Source organism: Uranotaenia lowii, unplaced genomic scaffold (assembly GCF_029784155.1).
Source record: "Uranotaenia lowii strain MFRU-FL unplaced genomic scaffold, ASM2978415v1 HiC_scaffold_897, whole genome shotgun sequence".
Taxonomy (NCBI): domain Eukaryota; kingdom Metazoa; phylum Arthropoda; class Insecta; order Diptera; family Culicidae; genus Uranotaenia; species Uranotaenia lowii.
Window position 1 is genome coordinate 6,749 of NW_026598863.1, and position 16,792 is coordinate 23,540.

The 16,792-nt window shown below is 34.1% G+C and overlaps 1 protein-coding gene across 1 annotated transcript; it reads left to right on the top strand.

Annotated features, from left to right (window-relative positions):
• The first annotated feature begins 7,494 nt into the window (after window positions 1-7,494).
• On the top strand, window positions 7,495-8,597 carry LOC129760960 (serine protease snake-like). Its single transcript, XM_055758641.1, has 2 exons — window positions 7,495-7,671; window positions 7,750-8,597. Exons 1-2 carry the CDS (start codon window positions 7,566-7,568, stop codon window positions 8,568-8,570), a joined length of 927 nt encoding a protein of 308 aa, XP_055614616.1. The 5' UTR covers window positions 7,495-7,565; the 3' UTR covers window positions 8,571-8,597.
• Window positions 8,598-16,792: the final 8,195 nt, after the last annotated feature.

Sequence of the window (16,792 nt, forward strand, 5' to 3'; positions counted from 1 at the left end):
CTCATTTCTTAAGTTTATTAATATTTATTATCACTTATAATAACAATATTTTCAACATTTATAATAACAATATATTCATTATTCATCTAAAATATCTGGAATTTGTAAGTCTCGTATTTTCAACTCACCTTTTAATGGCTCTGATTGGTTCTGGTTCTGACGGGTATAATATACAAAGAAGACCAGAAAAGCCAAAAATATTTAATGAACTTCATCCGGTTGTAACATTTAACCATATATTTTGATGTTAAAAGTTATTTCTTATTAAAATGCCGATGAATGTGTGAATGCTTGAGATCATGACGCTACAACGCGCCACTTGTTAAATTTTTGTTCTAAAAAAAGGTATAAGTATCAAACCTTTCGTTTATATAAACAGGTTAACTAAATGGCTTCTAAAACTCATTGAACATAGATGAAGGGTGATACGGTCAAAATTTGGTCAAAGGAAAACGCGTGTAAATCGGTGAAATCGTTTATTTAAAAAATCAAATTAAATTTCTTTTTCAAGTTTAATTAGTATAAAATTCAGGAAAAATATTCAGTTAGGCTTCCGCTTTTCCAAATCCGAATTGCCGGGTCTTACGCTTAACCTCTGCCATCAGATTTTGTACAGCCACCTTGTCCACCTTCTTCGCCGCAGAAAGCCAGTTTGCCTTGAACTGCTGCTCGTCCTTAGCAGTTTTTTGGTCTTCTTTAGGTTCCGCTTGACAATAGCCCAGTATTTCTCAATTGGGCGGAGCTCTGGCGTGTTGGGAGGGTTCTTGTCCTTGGAACCACCTGCACGTTGTTGGCGGCGTACCACTCCACGGCCTTTTTACCGTAATGGCAAGATGCCAAATCCGACGAAAACAGTACGGAGCAACCGTGTTTCTTCAGGAAAGGCAGCAGACGTTTATTCAAACACTCTTTCACGTTAATTTCTTGGTTGACAGTCCCGGAAGCTATGAAAATGCTGCTTTTTAAGCCACATGTACAGATGGCTTGCCAAACCAGATATTTCTTCGCGAACTTTGACAGTTTCATGTGCTTGAAAATATCTGCTACATTTCCCCTTCATTTTGCCGTATAAAACTCCTGTCCCAGAAGCTGCTTGTAGTCGGCTTTGACGTAGGTTTCGTCGTCCATTATCACGCAGTTAAACTTCGTCAGCATCGTCGTGTACAGCCTCCGGGATCGCGCTTTGGCCGTCGTATTTTGTTTATCATCGCGATTTGGAGTCACTACCTTGTAAGTCGATAGTCCGGCTCGTTTTTTGGCACCCAGCTTATTTGCGGCATCTCGGAGAGAGAGGTTAGGGGTTCGCTTGAATCTACTGGCAACTCTCTTTGTCATCTCAGCGGCTTCCGGTTTTCGATTTCCCCCCGATCCAGACTTCCTGGTTGTCGACAAACGTTCCCCAAACACTTTAATTACATTTGTAACGGTTGATTTGACAACTTTTAGCGATTTTGCCAGCTTTGCGTGCGAGTAGCTCGGATTTTCGCGATGCACGAGCAAAATTTGGATACGCTGCTCTTCTTCCTTGGACGGCATTTTGACAACTGAAGAGTGAATTTTAAAAATCAAAATAGGAGCATCATTCTACACACACACCTTCAAAATGAGGAGTGTTAAGGTTTTTTAAATGCAAAATTGAAAGAAATACGTCAAGTTGATATTGACCAAATTTTGGCAGTTTCACCCTTCATGCATTAAATATGGCGCACATGTTGCCCAAAAATTAAACTCGTTAAATTTCTTAATTGAAAGCTATCTCAAAAACCACTCGACAGAACATCACAAAAATTTGCATACGTAACGATTACATTATCAGGTAACTTTGCTGAACATTTTCATCGATAAACATCCATGCATTCAAAAGTAATTCACAATGCAAAGTGTTGCATTTCTTTCGAATACACTTATGCAACGATTAAGGAATATTTCTTTCGCTGTGATCTTTTTTACGTCCTTAAAAAAGTCTGCCTGATTCTCCAACATCCATGCTCGACATTGATCGAGCTTCATCTGTTAATGTTTCAACTATCTTTTCAAACAAAATCGAAAAAACTTCTAAAACAGACTTCAGTTTATTGTGCAGTCCTATGCCGGTTGTTGTCCCTTGTATTGGAAAATGGGAACACAATTCCTCCGTGATATGAAACTAGGTGCCTTTGTACAAATATTGCAAGTTGAGCTGTATCGGTAACGTTGCAACTTTTATCAAGTGCCAATGAGCAGTATTCGCAATTAAAAACGCAATCAAGAATCGTTTTCACTAAGTTCTCAGAAAAATCGTCAATTCTTCTTGCATTAATAAACCTTGATAAACTTATGTTTGAAATCACATTAATTTTATCAGTAAAATCCATTTCAGTGACAGTAGTCAGACAGACTTTTATAGCTTCACCATCCTCTAAAAGTTTAAAAACTTTTGCCAGTATTTGGCTGACAAAAAAAACATGACTTGACTTCCGTATTTGACAAAATAGATTGATTTTTGAAACACGTTGGTTGTGTTCCTAAATTTTTCTCCATCTGGTTAAACTTATTAATGCGAAGTTATTCTGTGATGTTTTTAAACTGTTGATCATGTTTTGATTCGTAATATCTTTTGACTCCTTTAACGCTGATACAGTTTCCAAAAAATAGGCAAATAGGTTTATTTTTATATCTAAAATGCAATTTCTGTAGGTTTATTTGTTTGTCCTCTATCGACTCAGACGTTTTAATAGCTAGATGTCTGAAATTTGGCATGCATGCTCAGGAATGATGAAAAATGATTTCCAATTTCCGGATGACCCCTTCGTCCATACAGGACAAATATTGTTTTCGCGATATTGACGTTATTTTTGTCGGATTGTATTGAAAATTTGCACATGAGTGTTTTGAAAGACGAGCAATCGATTTCAGGTGTCAAATTTTGTGTCAGGAGTCAGCCAAAGGGTTCGTCCATATGAACTATTCACTGTTAATGCGATATTGTCGTTAATACACATCAGATTCAGGTGAAAATTGTTTCACGATAGGAAAAATGACCTTAACGGGTTAAACTCCTATCAAAAAGAAAAGAAAAAAAAATGGTTTTGAAGGCCGGACAATCAATTTCAGGTATTAAATTCAGTTGGGATTGGGATGAAAATTTGCACGCGGTAATCGATTTCAGATGTCAAATATTTTGCTAGGGTCGACGAAAGAGGTCGTCCACAATAATTATTTTCTCACTGTTTTTAGCAATATTGATGTTATTATGCAAAATGGATTGCTTTGAAAATTAGCATACGGGATTTTTGAGGGACGGGCAATCGATTTCAGATATCAAAGATTGTATAAGAGGACATAGAAAGAGGTTTAACTTTTTGGCAATAATTGCGTTGTTATGCAACGATCGAGTTGAAATTTATACACGGGGGGTTTTTCGGACGGTCTATTGATTCCTGATTTCAAGTTTAGCAGCAGACGACAGAAAAAGTGATCGTTCAATATTTTTGCAATTATTACTTAAAAATGAATTCGGAAGTGCAGCTCGAAAATGCTTGGCAATTGACTTTCATACAAACTGTTCATGACATATTCCAAGTTGAAAGCGAAACGGAGTTCGTATGGGATCAGCTAGTTTTTAATAAAGTGAAGAAAAAATCTTACCTCCATTTTTTTTAAAAATTCTGTGCTTATCCGCAATCTTCCGGATACGAGACGAACTCGTATTATATTTTAACAATTGTTTACTATGCCTATGATCGAAATCACCGCTTTTGAAGAGAACCATAAAATTTGAATTAATTAAAAACTGTTATATTTAACAGTTTTTATCAATTTAAATGGCTATTTTCACTTTTCAAATATTCCACGTTTCCTCTTCTTTCCTTCTTCTAAAGTTGAGCTTCAGTGAGCTGTCATGAACCAAGATAGGTGAATATTACGGTATAGCATTGCGCTCAAACTCAACCAACAGAGACGTGAAAATGCATGGTCAAAAATCGTAATGAAATTTCGTGCAGAATCTATGTGATTAAAAAAAATATAATTTATGTAAAAAAATTGCGCACTCACATTGTTGAAATAACTTGCGTGGAAATTTCTTTATTTTTTTTTCTAATGACCCGCCACACTCGCCCACACCAAAAAACTCAAATTGAGCCTCCTGTTCAAATGAGAGTTCAAAATTTACTCATGCCGAGAACTAAATTTGTTTTTAAATTAAATTTGCGAGGAAATGTAACTTTAAGCAATACAAATAACACAAAAACTGAATCTCAGTGGAAAAGAAGTTTCCGTTTAAGAGATCCACTAAAAAAAAGGGAATTAAATAATTAAATAACTACTTATACTAATGCTGATACTAAATCGTATAACTTTAAACAAAAAAAAAACTTATAATTAAGATTGATTAAGGCAAAATATTTTAAAAGCTGTATAAGTTGTTGGTCGCGTATTAGCTAATATTTCTTTAAAATGATGTATAGATTTGTTCTTAAAAATGTTCCGATTATTGGTGTTTTTAATATGATTTGGAAGGTTATTATACTTTGAAGGACCTATAAAAGAAATTCGTCGTTGCCCGAGGCTAGTAAACGATCTGCATCTTACAAGATGATTGGCTTGCCTAGTAGACTGCCCCAAATTTGTATGGGAAATTTAAAACCTGTGAAATGTCATACGCTGCAGGCTAAAATTGATCCTAGGCCTAGTACAAGATCTCATGCCAAATTTGGGCCAGATCGGACCACGGGAAGGGGTCGCTCAACGAGCCTGAAGTTTGTATGGGATTTTGAGACATTTTGTTCGAGAGGAACATGAAAAACCAGTTTTCCGTCACTAAGTTTTGTCTCCATCCACCGATTTCTTTCAAAAACGGGTTTTATTGAAGCCTAAATTATGATTAATATTTCGTCAGAAGGTTGCATTTCAATTAAAGTTAGGATAAAAAAGTTATTAAACTTCAAAAATTGGCTAACTTTTTTATGGGTGACATTCATCACTGTTTTAATGAGGCGACTAAATATCCAACCAGGACACTCAATTTGAAATGCATGCCGTTTCGTCAAATAATGACCGATTTTAACCATTGTTGTTGCGCTCGATTGCAATTTTTAATGTTTTTCTAATATTTGAGTTTGGATGATATTCACTTGATAGTTCGGAAAGAAGTAAGGGCGGAAAAATGCTTGACAATTAAAAAGAAAAAATACATAACCACAAGGGCTTAGGAACATGACTGGACGATTTGTGATGCCAATAAAACAGCTTTTCATCAATAGCTTTGGTTCCCGCCGGCCGATTTCTTTCAAAAACAATTTTTCTAAAAGCTTTAATTTTGAAAAATATTTCATCCGAAGACTGTATTTATATAAGAGTTAAAATAAAAACAAGTTATTAGGCTAGTTGAAGGCTTGAATGGGCTAAACTTTTTACGGTGGCATTCATACAAACTTCAGGCTCGTTGAGCGACCCCTTCCCGGGGTCCAATCTTGCCCAAATTTGGCATGAGATCTTGTACTAGGCCTAGGATCAATTTTAGCCTGCAGCGTATAACTTTTTCAAAAGTCGGGTCATTTGGGGCAGTCTATTGCCTAGTGATATGAAAACGTACACCGGTAGTGAACATCAAATTCTGTAAATTATTAGAGGAATTTAAGTTGTTCAAGACAAAAAGACATGTTTGTAAATCACATAATTGCGCTTACAGTAAGATATTGTGAGATCTCTCAGAATAAAGTAATTTGGAGGAGTACCAGCTGAAGAGATTAAAAATCATTATTAAACATCGGTTTTGTAATACTTGTAGCCGAGAGAGCAAGGATAATGCTGCTCTACTCCAGACAGCTATCAAATAATTTAAATGAAAGTGCGCAAACGCGTAATAGAATTTCAAAATGACGTGACGCGGTACAAAGTTTTTCACTCTCCATATAATTCCACTAAAAAATTAAATTTTTTTTTGCAGATTATAAATGTGATAGCGCCAGGTTATTTTTTCTTCTGGTAGGATTCCGAAATATTTTAAATAAAAACTTTTTCAACAACATTTTTTAAAAAACCTGGATCCCTGTGCGGTTTAATCTCTTTTCGGGATGAGCAAAAAATCATGGTTTTTTTGTTTTCGTGAGATTGATGGTAAGTAGATTGGCAGAAAAATATTTCTGTAAGATCACAAAATCTTCGTCCAAATTTTTGATAATGGTATGTGGAAATTTTTCCGGGTAAAAAAAGAGTCTATTCTATTCTATTCTATTTTTGTTTATTTTAAGAGGAAAAAAAAGAGTCGTATCGTCCGCAAAAAGACGTGGTAAACCATGAAGTTGAAGTTTTCTTTATGTCGTTCATGTATAGTAGAAATAAAAGAGGTCCGATGTTACTACCTTGAAGGACAACAACCTCAAGGATCTCTGAGGTACTATACGCATCTTCAATAGAAACAAATTGTTTTCTACCGATTAGGTAACTACGGATGAGATCATTAGCGATGCCCTGGATTCCATAGCGTTCTAATTTATCGAGGAGAACATTATGATCAAGCGTATCAAAGGCTTTTTTAAGGTCTAGGGACAAACCAGCAACAAGTTTTTACAATCAATGTTTTCAACTATTGTATCGACCAGTTCACTATTTAATAACAATCAGAGTGCTTGACCCAGATCTGAAACCATACTGTAGGCGATAAAGCACATTATTATCATTCAAAAATGAATTCATTCTGGCTATTTATGTTCAAAAGCTTTCAATATTCTAACTATTCAAAAGTTTTTGTTTGGAATCCTAACAGAGTTCTAGCAGCTGTTTTTTGGAAAATTTTGAAATAAGTATTTTACCAAAAATAATATTTTATAGGTACTTTTATTCACATTTCTGTGAAATTATCGTTAATACTTTTTCGTTGGCCTATTAATCTTACATCTGCCAGCAACAGTGTATTGGGAGCAAGCAACCTAGCTATCCTTGTCATGAGCTTCCGTAACAGCTGGCATGAGAATTTTTTTTTGTTTCGATTATAGTCGTTTTAACGTTTTTATGTCATTCGCGACGTATATCAACAATGCGGTTGGCGGACAATCATTAGAAAACTTATCCGGTATAACTGTAATCAATGTTTACTCTGGGCTCGAACTCACGGACATCGGCTTAGGAAGCAACTGACTTGCCTACTGTGCCACAAGTGTCATGGGAGATGATTTGCAATAATTTCACTAGTTAACAGCATTTTTTAACTAAATACTTAGTAAAGAATCCATCATGTTAAGCTATATATTAAAATTATTTATCAAGTTATTTATCAAACAATTTATCCATTGAACTCCATGTGACCACTTGTTAACATCAATAGAAATGAATATTTAACTAACAATATGACATTACCAGAAACCCATTCATACCTGCTTAATGTATGCAAAGATTTGCCACAACGTTTAGTTCCAGTCAACACTTTAGTGAGTAATCTACTTGGTTCAAGCCATCGCTAGATAGGCCATCAGTCGTCGTAGCGTAGCCGGCTATAAAGATCCCATCAGGAAAGTATCAATCTTCAGTTGCAGGCGAAACGAAACAGCATTCACTCGCTCGATCGTCGCGTCCGGTGTTAGAAAATGATAAAAACCTCTAATCAGACAAGTTCCTCATTAATTATTATTGTTGCCTTTCTTGTCTCACTGCAGTATGTCGTCGTCCAAAGTGATCGTATTTCCCAGACTAGTAAGTATCTCGAAACATTGCACATGTCTTGCGTCTGACCTTCAGATGACTGATTCCGCTCTTCGTGTCTCATTGCAGGGTGTGCTGAATATCGCGCCCAATCCCGTGATCTCGCCGGCGGGCTCAACTGCAGCAACACCCGAACCATCCTCAACGGAATTGAGCTGGGAGCTGCCGATGCCGAACCCGGAGAGTTCCCTCATCAAGCGATGCTGGGCTGGAATTCGGGGTCGTCTTCCGAGTCGATCGAATTCAATTGTGGAGGAACGCTGATTAGTCCACTGTACGTACTCACAAGTGCGGTCTGTATCCGAATGCCACCGCAAATTGTTCGGCTTGGAGCCACCAAACTGAACGAAACCGGCCCCAATCAAAGGGACTACGAAGTGGACAGTTGGCTGAAACATCCCCAACATTCGTACACGCGAGCTTATCATGATATTGCTCTAGTGAAGTTGAAGGAGCCAGTTCAATTTACCGCATTCATCAAACCGGCTTGTTTGGGGGTGAATTCAACCGATGGTGACACCGATACCTCGATGCTGGCCACAGGTTTTGGAACCGTGAGCTGGAGTGGTGAAAGAAATCATCAGCTGCGCAAAACATTGCTCGAATTCTTGCCCCTCCAACAGTGTGAGGAAGCTTTCGGATCGTCCAGACGCCTCAAAGAGGGCATTTCGCAGGATCAAATGTGCGTCGGAACTTTCATGGATGGATCCAACAGCTGTCAAATCGATGCCGGCAGTCCAATTCAGAGGGTTTTGGATCCGGACGTATGTCTCTACAATGTTCTGGGAGTGGACTCGTTGGGGTCTGTGTGTGGACTTCGACATTCACCGGAAATTTTCACCTCCGTAGAGAATCATTTGGATTGGATTGAGAGTGTTGTGTGGGCGTGATTATAAACAGAATGAAAAATCGATGAACTTTTGATTGCCATTCATCTTCCGAACTTTTTTTCCCAAACTTTCAAAATTTTCTCAAACCACAACAATCTATAAATATGATGTATGTATGTTGATGATCCACCATGGGTGCACGGATACACCGCATTTTTACCAAAGTGTGTTTCTTCCTGAATTCCTTAAATTGATGATTCATAAAACAAATCTGACACGAAGGGTGAAAAAATCCCGATACCATGGCTTTATGTACTGTTATGAAATTCATGTTTGTCGTGTAACCATATGCATTACTTTTTGAAGAATATTTCAGTTATTTCCAAAACTAGTTAAAAAATTTATTAAATCAAAAATTTAGTAAACTTGCAACAGGTATTTCGGCATCCGTGTAAATACCAAGCCAGATGGCATTTGATTGATTATGCAAAAATTATTTTTTTTAATTATCTTACTCTTACACCTGTCTGAAAAAATAGCCACCTAAACCTTACCTGGGCTAACCTCCGAGCTGGCGATTTTGCTCACTATTTTCAATCTATTCTGTCACTAAAGACCATCTGCACTACTTTCTTTTATTTAATTCACTTTTCTGACCAGAACAAAAAAATACTTTTCGAACAAAGTACACACACCTTGGATTTCTTAGGAGAAACGTAAATGGAGAAATTAATCCAACTGTGTAAGTTGAAATTTCAGGGAAAATATAAGATAAAAATTGATGTTCGAAAACATGCGAAATTCGCCTGGTCTCCCCCCACGTCTTATTCCTCTTCGGGGTCAGTATATTATGATTCTAGTACAAAAGAAAACAAAAATGTATTCTAAAAACAGAGTCGATTATTGCATTTAATTTTATGAAAGGATGATTATATTCTATTTGTTATCAAGAGTACCAGTGATCAAAGTCAGAGAATTAAGCATATTCAAATTCTTCCTGTTGTCAAAATAAAAAGCTTAAATAGTTCATTTTTGAAATTCACAAAAATAACTTTGAACATTTATAATACAACATGATCTATTCATCATTGAAAGCTTAGTCTGGCAAAGTATAAGTGGAGAAATTTTAGATTCTGGAATAATCAATAAGAAACAGATAAAACTAAAAATAAGAAATATCATGTTTTGATAAAAATATTGAAAGCACAAAGCAAACTCAAATTTCGTGAATATTACGCTTTAAAATTTAGCTAAATTGTTGCTATTTCGAATCATTTTTTTACCTTTTTCATAGATAATTTTGAAAAAATATGATAGATTCAAAAAAGGTTAAAAATAATAGAAATAAAGTGAAAAGTTTTTAAATTTTCGAACGTAGGTTTTATTGCCATCAAAATAAATTATTGGAATCTGGATAGGACAAAACAATGATTTTTTTAAACTTAAATTTAAATTTACAGGCACCCAGGATAACTAAGTTTTCAAAACAAATATTCAGTGTTGAAATAAAATAACAAACTTATTTAAAAAAAATCAAAAATATTCAATTCTTGAACTATAAAATTAAGTTTGTTTGTTTGAAAATAAAACAAAATAAAAATGAAAATGGTTAGTGTTTTTAAATGTTATAAGAAAGGAAATCAGCATTTTTGTTGCCTAGGTTTTAATGATTGATTTGAAAAAATGTTGGGGTCTTGAGCTCAATTTTTTTTTGTCAGATTTGGTCCATCACCTCTAGTTTAGATAAAAATTGCCAGATTGCCCGGTTTTATCCGGGTTTACCCGTAAACACAAAATTTGGGAGAAGTCCGGTCCAGCCAAATTGCCCGGATTTCATAGAAAACAGCCTGGACTTTGCTCGGATTTATTCACTTTATTTGCCAAATCAAACAGAAAAAAAACAATTGTGATGCACTTATTTGTTTATTTATGCGTCCAAATTGAAATTTTCTGCGAAATTTTTATAAAAAATTATCTTGAAAGATATTTTGAAAGCTTTGAGTACGATATTGAATAAACTGATGAGTTTTGATTTGAAACAAATTTATTTCAAGTTTTTTTTTAGTTTTTTGTGAGTAATTCCGGAGTTTTTAACAAATTTGCCCGGATAATGCCCGGATTTTTTGTCGATCATTTCAAAAACAAATGCCCTGATTAAGCCAGGTTTTTAGAAAAAATTTCCAAGATTTATCCGGCCCGTATAGATTCTGAAAAAATCTGGAAACCTTAGTTTAGATAATCTAGCTTAGTTTAATATTGAATCAGATTTGAGGGAATCATTTATTGATAACTGATGCACCAACAAACTTACCTAAAAATCATGATTCAGTATTTCCTTGTTATCCACCATTCAATAAAATTAAAATATTTTTCTTAGATTTTCTAATTTTAGAGATCAATGATAAAAGTCATCAGTTTTCAAAAATTGCAAAATATATCTTCACAAATATTTACCACATTAAAAGTTTTAAAAGGGATTTATTTCATTTAAGAAATTTGTAGAAATCTGCAAAACGATTTGATTTTTCTTTGAAAAAACATCTGAAATTTCATTTGGTTTACAATATTTTCAAAAATTCGTTTAAATTCCCTTGATGTTCAACTGGGGAAGATTAAAAAAATCTATTATTTTTATTGGCTGAAGTCAAAATTACTTGCGGTCTACGGAAGATTTAATCATTTATTTCAAACCATAATTTTCAAAATTTATACAGGTTTTTTTTTAAATAGAACACAAATTTTTTTCATAATATTTTCAAAAATTATTAAAAAACGAAAGCTGATGGAAAAAATATTGCCTATTTGGATTCAAAGCACCCAAATTAATTGGAATCAGCTATTTAATTCCTGGCACCTTCCTCAAATTGAGCATTTAGAAATAACAAGTAGTAAGAATAACGGCGAGGCGAGTACCTTAAGCGAACGAGTGATTCAAAAAGAGACTTACTTGATAGATGACTAGAGTGGGATGTGAGACACTTGAAAAAAAATATAAGAAGCAAAAAGATCTGGTAAAACTGTTGAAAAATTTAATTCAGCTATCACTTTCAAACTTGACGGTACGCATGGAGTGAGATAATCACTAAAATAGTGTTTTTCGTTTGATTGATATTTCTTTTGCTCAAAAGAGGCCAGTTAAGTTTTAAAGGTTTCTGGTATTAGTTGTGAACTCTAGCGATCATATAAAGTGCAATTCGTGCATATTCTTCGGGGAGCTTGTTTCAAAGTTGCTTCAAAATTGTTTTTTTTTCACCACTTCGAATCTAAATGTTAATTCCATAAAACAAATGCAAATTCAATTTTTCTATACGGCAGTATAAAGGAATTGAACTCGAAATTATGATGTGTTTAAATAAAGACTCAAGTTTTGCTAAAATTTAAAGCGCCCATCTTATCTGGTGTAGCCTTTATTCCCTTATTTCTCTAACACAGAAAAATGAGAATGAAATTTGACTTTCAAGGAATTTTGAATTTCAGCGGTAAGTAGTAAAGTTTAATTACCAAGACGAGTTGACTGAGGCTGACCGCAAACAGAAAGATTGTTGGCCTGAAATTAGAAGAAGTAGAAGAAGGATCTTTTTAGATAATTTTGGGATTTTTCCTAGAAGCAATAGTTTTTTCCCCTACGGGACAGCCGATGGATTTGGAGGAATGACTACCTGAACAATGCACAGATTATGGTTTATCACCGCCAAAAAGGCATTTCGATGATCAAATGAGCCGCCAAGTATGCATCTGGCATTCATTTTGAAAATATTCAAAAGATTCCGCTAATATACGGACTGGTCTCCTTCAACCGATCGAAACAGAAATCTTGACATCCTTGACGGAAGTGAAGATTTTTTTCCGAAAGGCATTGAAGACAAAAACTGTAGTCATAATTGGTGGAATCTTTTCATTTTTAGAGAATAAAAATAACTGCAAAAGAAGCTTTGATTTTTTTTTGTCGAATTTGAGAAAAGCCAACTGGTACTGTGACTTATTTTCATGAAGAAACATTTTATTCATATTCGTATTGAAATCGACCGTCCTGGCTTTCAAATGTATGTGGATATGAACTTGTTGCAAGCTTACAGAAAATTTGCTTTCATAACGCGAAAGAAAGCTTTCTGTCAGTTACATGAATATTGGGTCATAAAAATGAATATTTTTGATTTTAAATAGATTGAAATTTTAATTGAAAACATACATATTTATATGGAATAAATGTTTTTAAATTAATTCAGATTAAAGTAGACGAAAGGTATTGCAACATTTCTCGTTTGAATCAACACATGACATCGGGATGAGAGTTATGCGAAAAAATGTTCCTCCTTCTTCATTATTATTTAACAAGAAATATTTATTTTGTCAAGGCGGAACGAAACATTTTTGAAAAATATATTGCCTTTTATTTCTTTGCAGTGTCCTATTCAAGCATCTTTTCACGGAAATGTTGAAAAGACTTTTTACTGATTTAAGGATTATAATGGCTAACATACAGTGAGCGAAACAAGAATAGTATCAATATGTGATTTGCTTGTTAAAATAAGACCGACTGAAAATCATCAAAAATTTTGTCTTCAATTCGTTTTATAGTGTTCAACGGATAAATCGTGCATAAGTTTACTTTCATTTGGAAAAAGCAAGTGGCGTTGGGGACCAAAAATAAGAAAAAATGAAATGAAATGAAAATACTACCACTTACAGTTGCGTTCAAAAAAGACTGAAATCGCGTGAATCAGCGCCCTTGCTTCCAACTTTGACCAGCTGCCATTTCTGACTGGGTTAATATTTTTTATGAAACTTTTATAAAACCTAGTCTACAATTATCCAATTTTCACTCTGCATAATTTTAAGACTGTTCTTTGACTGGAAAAAAAGATACAGCTATTCTCGTATAAAAAAGAAATTTGAGGATGCTTTACAAAATTCGCTGTATTTTTGACAATTTTTTTTAAATACTTAAAATTTTGCCAAAATCGACATTTCTTTTAGCATCAAGCAATTTGACAGTATTTTATCAAACTGCTAAGTTTCTTCATTGACATGACGTAAAATGGTGAAACAAACGCCAGGGTTAATTTAAAATAAGATAAAACAAGTTGGAATTCAAAAATTTTGATTTATTTTTCATTAAACCACATTTTTCAGTTTCAAGTCATAGATGGTAGCATTATTTTACAGTTTCAACCAAATTCAGTAGGGGAGAATGAGGATACTTGACCCCTGGGGATACTTGATTCCTTAGCAGGGCCGGATTAAGCCATCGGGGGGTCCGGGGCAATTTTTCTCGGGGGGCCCCTATGATTCATTATTTTTTCAAGTGCTATTCCAGAGAATACGTAACATTTCAACCGTATAAAAGAACTGGAGATGAGTTCAGTACACTGTCTTCGAATAGCCATGTTGTCTGCGTAAAAGATAGTTTTTGGTATCTTCAAATAAAAAATTTTAATTAATCACGTGCAAACATTGCGGAAGAGTTTAGAAATTTCTCAAAAACGAAAGCTTTGGCTTGAGCTGCAAAATGTAAAATTTAATTTTCATGTTTTTTAAATATCCTTATCACCAACTCAAATTTTCTGATTTGAAAAAAAAAATGACCAGATATCTATCTGAATGATGAATGATGAATGATGAATGATTTTCATTTCATCATTGATTGTCTGGTTTGTGCTTTATCGAAAGATATTTACTAAATGACAATTGAGAAGTATCATGAAGATTTGAAACATAGAATACAAAATTAACAAAATGATTAATTTCACATTCCATAGAGATACAGATATAAGAGTTAAAGAATTTCAGGTTATATTCGGAACCACAATCCAGTGTCTCAAATCTAAATCATAAATTCAAATCAAGTTTTGAATAACAAAATATGCATTGGGTAAGTGAGCCTTAACTTGGCATGCTCTTTATCTTGGCATGCCAAAATGCATTTTTGTTATTTTCATGTCAAACATACGCCCAAAAATGAAAAATAAATCAAACATAAAAGAAAATCACATATTTCAACATTCTGCATAGCATTTGTCCACAATTGAATCCAAATGACTGCGTTATAATTTTTTTTCGCATGAAAAACTGCAAATAAAATTATGATCTTCGGAAGAAATCTAAAATGAATCTACCTTGCTAGTGCATCTGCCATCTTCGGATTCATTTTCAAAATACACTTCATTATGGAAAAATCATTAAAAATTACCGTTGGTTACAGCAAAACATGGCAAAAAATATAAAATTATAACTTACTCCAAACAACGTACATTTTCTATCTCGAATTGAAGATAATATAAACATTTTTTTTCGCCTAATCTTGGCATGCAATTCCACAAATAGAAGTATGCATGTATGTGTGAAAACGACATCAGTAGGCAGTCGGCAGCCGGTGGCCGTTCGTCGACCGACGGTGCACAGTGGTCTGGAAATTTAAAAGCCGGTCGAAAGTAAAATGATTGATTGAAATAACTTAAAAATATCATGAATGTATTTCGGACTATAATCAATTTATTTATCTCTCAATCCGACTCAAGCGTATTTGGCATCTTAGTTGGAATTATAATGCTACAATTTGAGCTGCTCTTTTATGGTAAATTTTAAGAACTTTTCTTCTCAATAAAATTTACCTCTCAATAAATTAATTTACCGGTTCCGGATCCGAATTGATATCTTGAATCTCAATGTTGTTACTATATCCATACCCAAAAATTCAACATTTGGAAATAAGGTTTAACGTATTTTGATTTTATTTGATTTGTATTGAAGATCAACATTTGCTGACTATGCGTCGCTTTGAACGGAATTGTTATGAAGTTCAAATTATGACACTCTAAATATTTAGTTTATTTAAAAAAATAATTGCACTGCAATGTTGAAATACTATGTTGTAACGAGCTTGAATTTTTATTGTTTTCAATTTCATGTGAAATCAAAAATAGTATTTTGACCAAGTTTGTTTTTTATCATACATCACTGTGCATCAGCAGGAGGTGATGACGTTTGTTCGCTGTAGGAATGGAATATGCGAAGAAAGCGCTGCCTAGTTCGGGTAATGATTTTGCATGAGTGCGAGTGGGATGCAGCCCTTATTTCACTCAGCTTTTGAATTTGCTGTTCGCTTCCATTGCCTATAGCTCAAAAACGAAGGAGTGAGATGCAATCTATTTCTATCAGGCTGGCTGGAGCAAAAGTTTGTCTTGTTCTGCTATCCGAGTTTACGCATACGATTGCAAGAAAATTCTTAAGGGCGACATTTTAAACATTTATGATTCAAAGAATCGTTCGCTTACTTTTGTTTGAGCTTTCGTTTGCTTCTTGCCTCTGTCATAATGGTTTTTAAAATGTCGGTCCTTCTTTTAAGGGAGTGGAATAAAAAAGAAATATGAACATTTACTATCTTATGTTAAACTTTTAACTTCAATGGAAACAGATCTATCATGATTGCATGTTAAAATTTGAGCGAACGATTAATTTGCTTAATTAATAAACATATTTATGCTACCCAGAGCAATAATTAGGAACCTATTTGTTTTAAATTATCATTCTTATAATAGAAATTTTAAACACACAAAAACTGAAATAAACAATTAAAACTTTTTTACGTAAGATTATCATTCTACATGCAAATATCAATTTTAAAAGTTGATTGAAATTTCGTACTTCCGATTTTTTTTAAAACAGTACAGAACATTGTTGTGCTTCCTTCTGGGATATTTTCAATAAATTCGTGGGGGCTGTTGTTGTATTAGTGAGGACATTTTTTTCTAGAGACGGCCAATTAAAGGAACTCGTAAAGGGCCAAAATTCGGCGCGGGGGCTGAAATAAAGAGCATTTCAATCAATAGTTTTATCAGTTTTGTCTCAAATTATCAACCGCTTTCAAGCAAGGACATATTTTTTCTACCTTTCAGGCTAGTAAGCAATCATATTTGTCGAATGACTTTTGAAGGTACACATTACAGGAAGACTACAATCATGGGAAATCTAGTCAAACATGCCTTAGGGGCCAAGATTGGGTACATGTATCATAATTATAGAATGATCATTTGGAAAATGATATGCTGAATTCAGGATATTTACTACTGTCAAATCTGTTGCAAATGTTTCCATACGAATTTCAAGTCTAAGACAGAAATTGGGATTGTACTGTCGATTGGTCCAATTTAAGCAATTACAGTTCTTTTTTTAGATTTTATTTTTTAAAATAGGTAGGGAAAATGGTTTAGAATTTAAAAACCAACGTAAATTTCAATAGTAATGATTGAAAAGTGAAAAGTCACAAAAATACCCCGTATCAA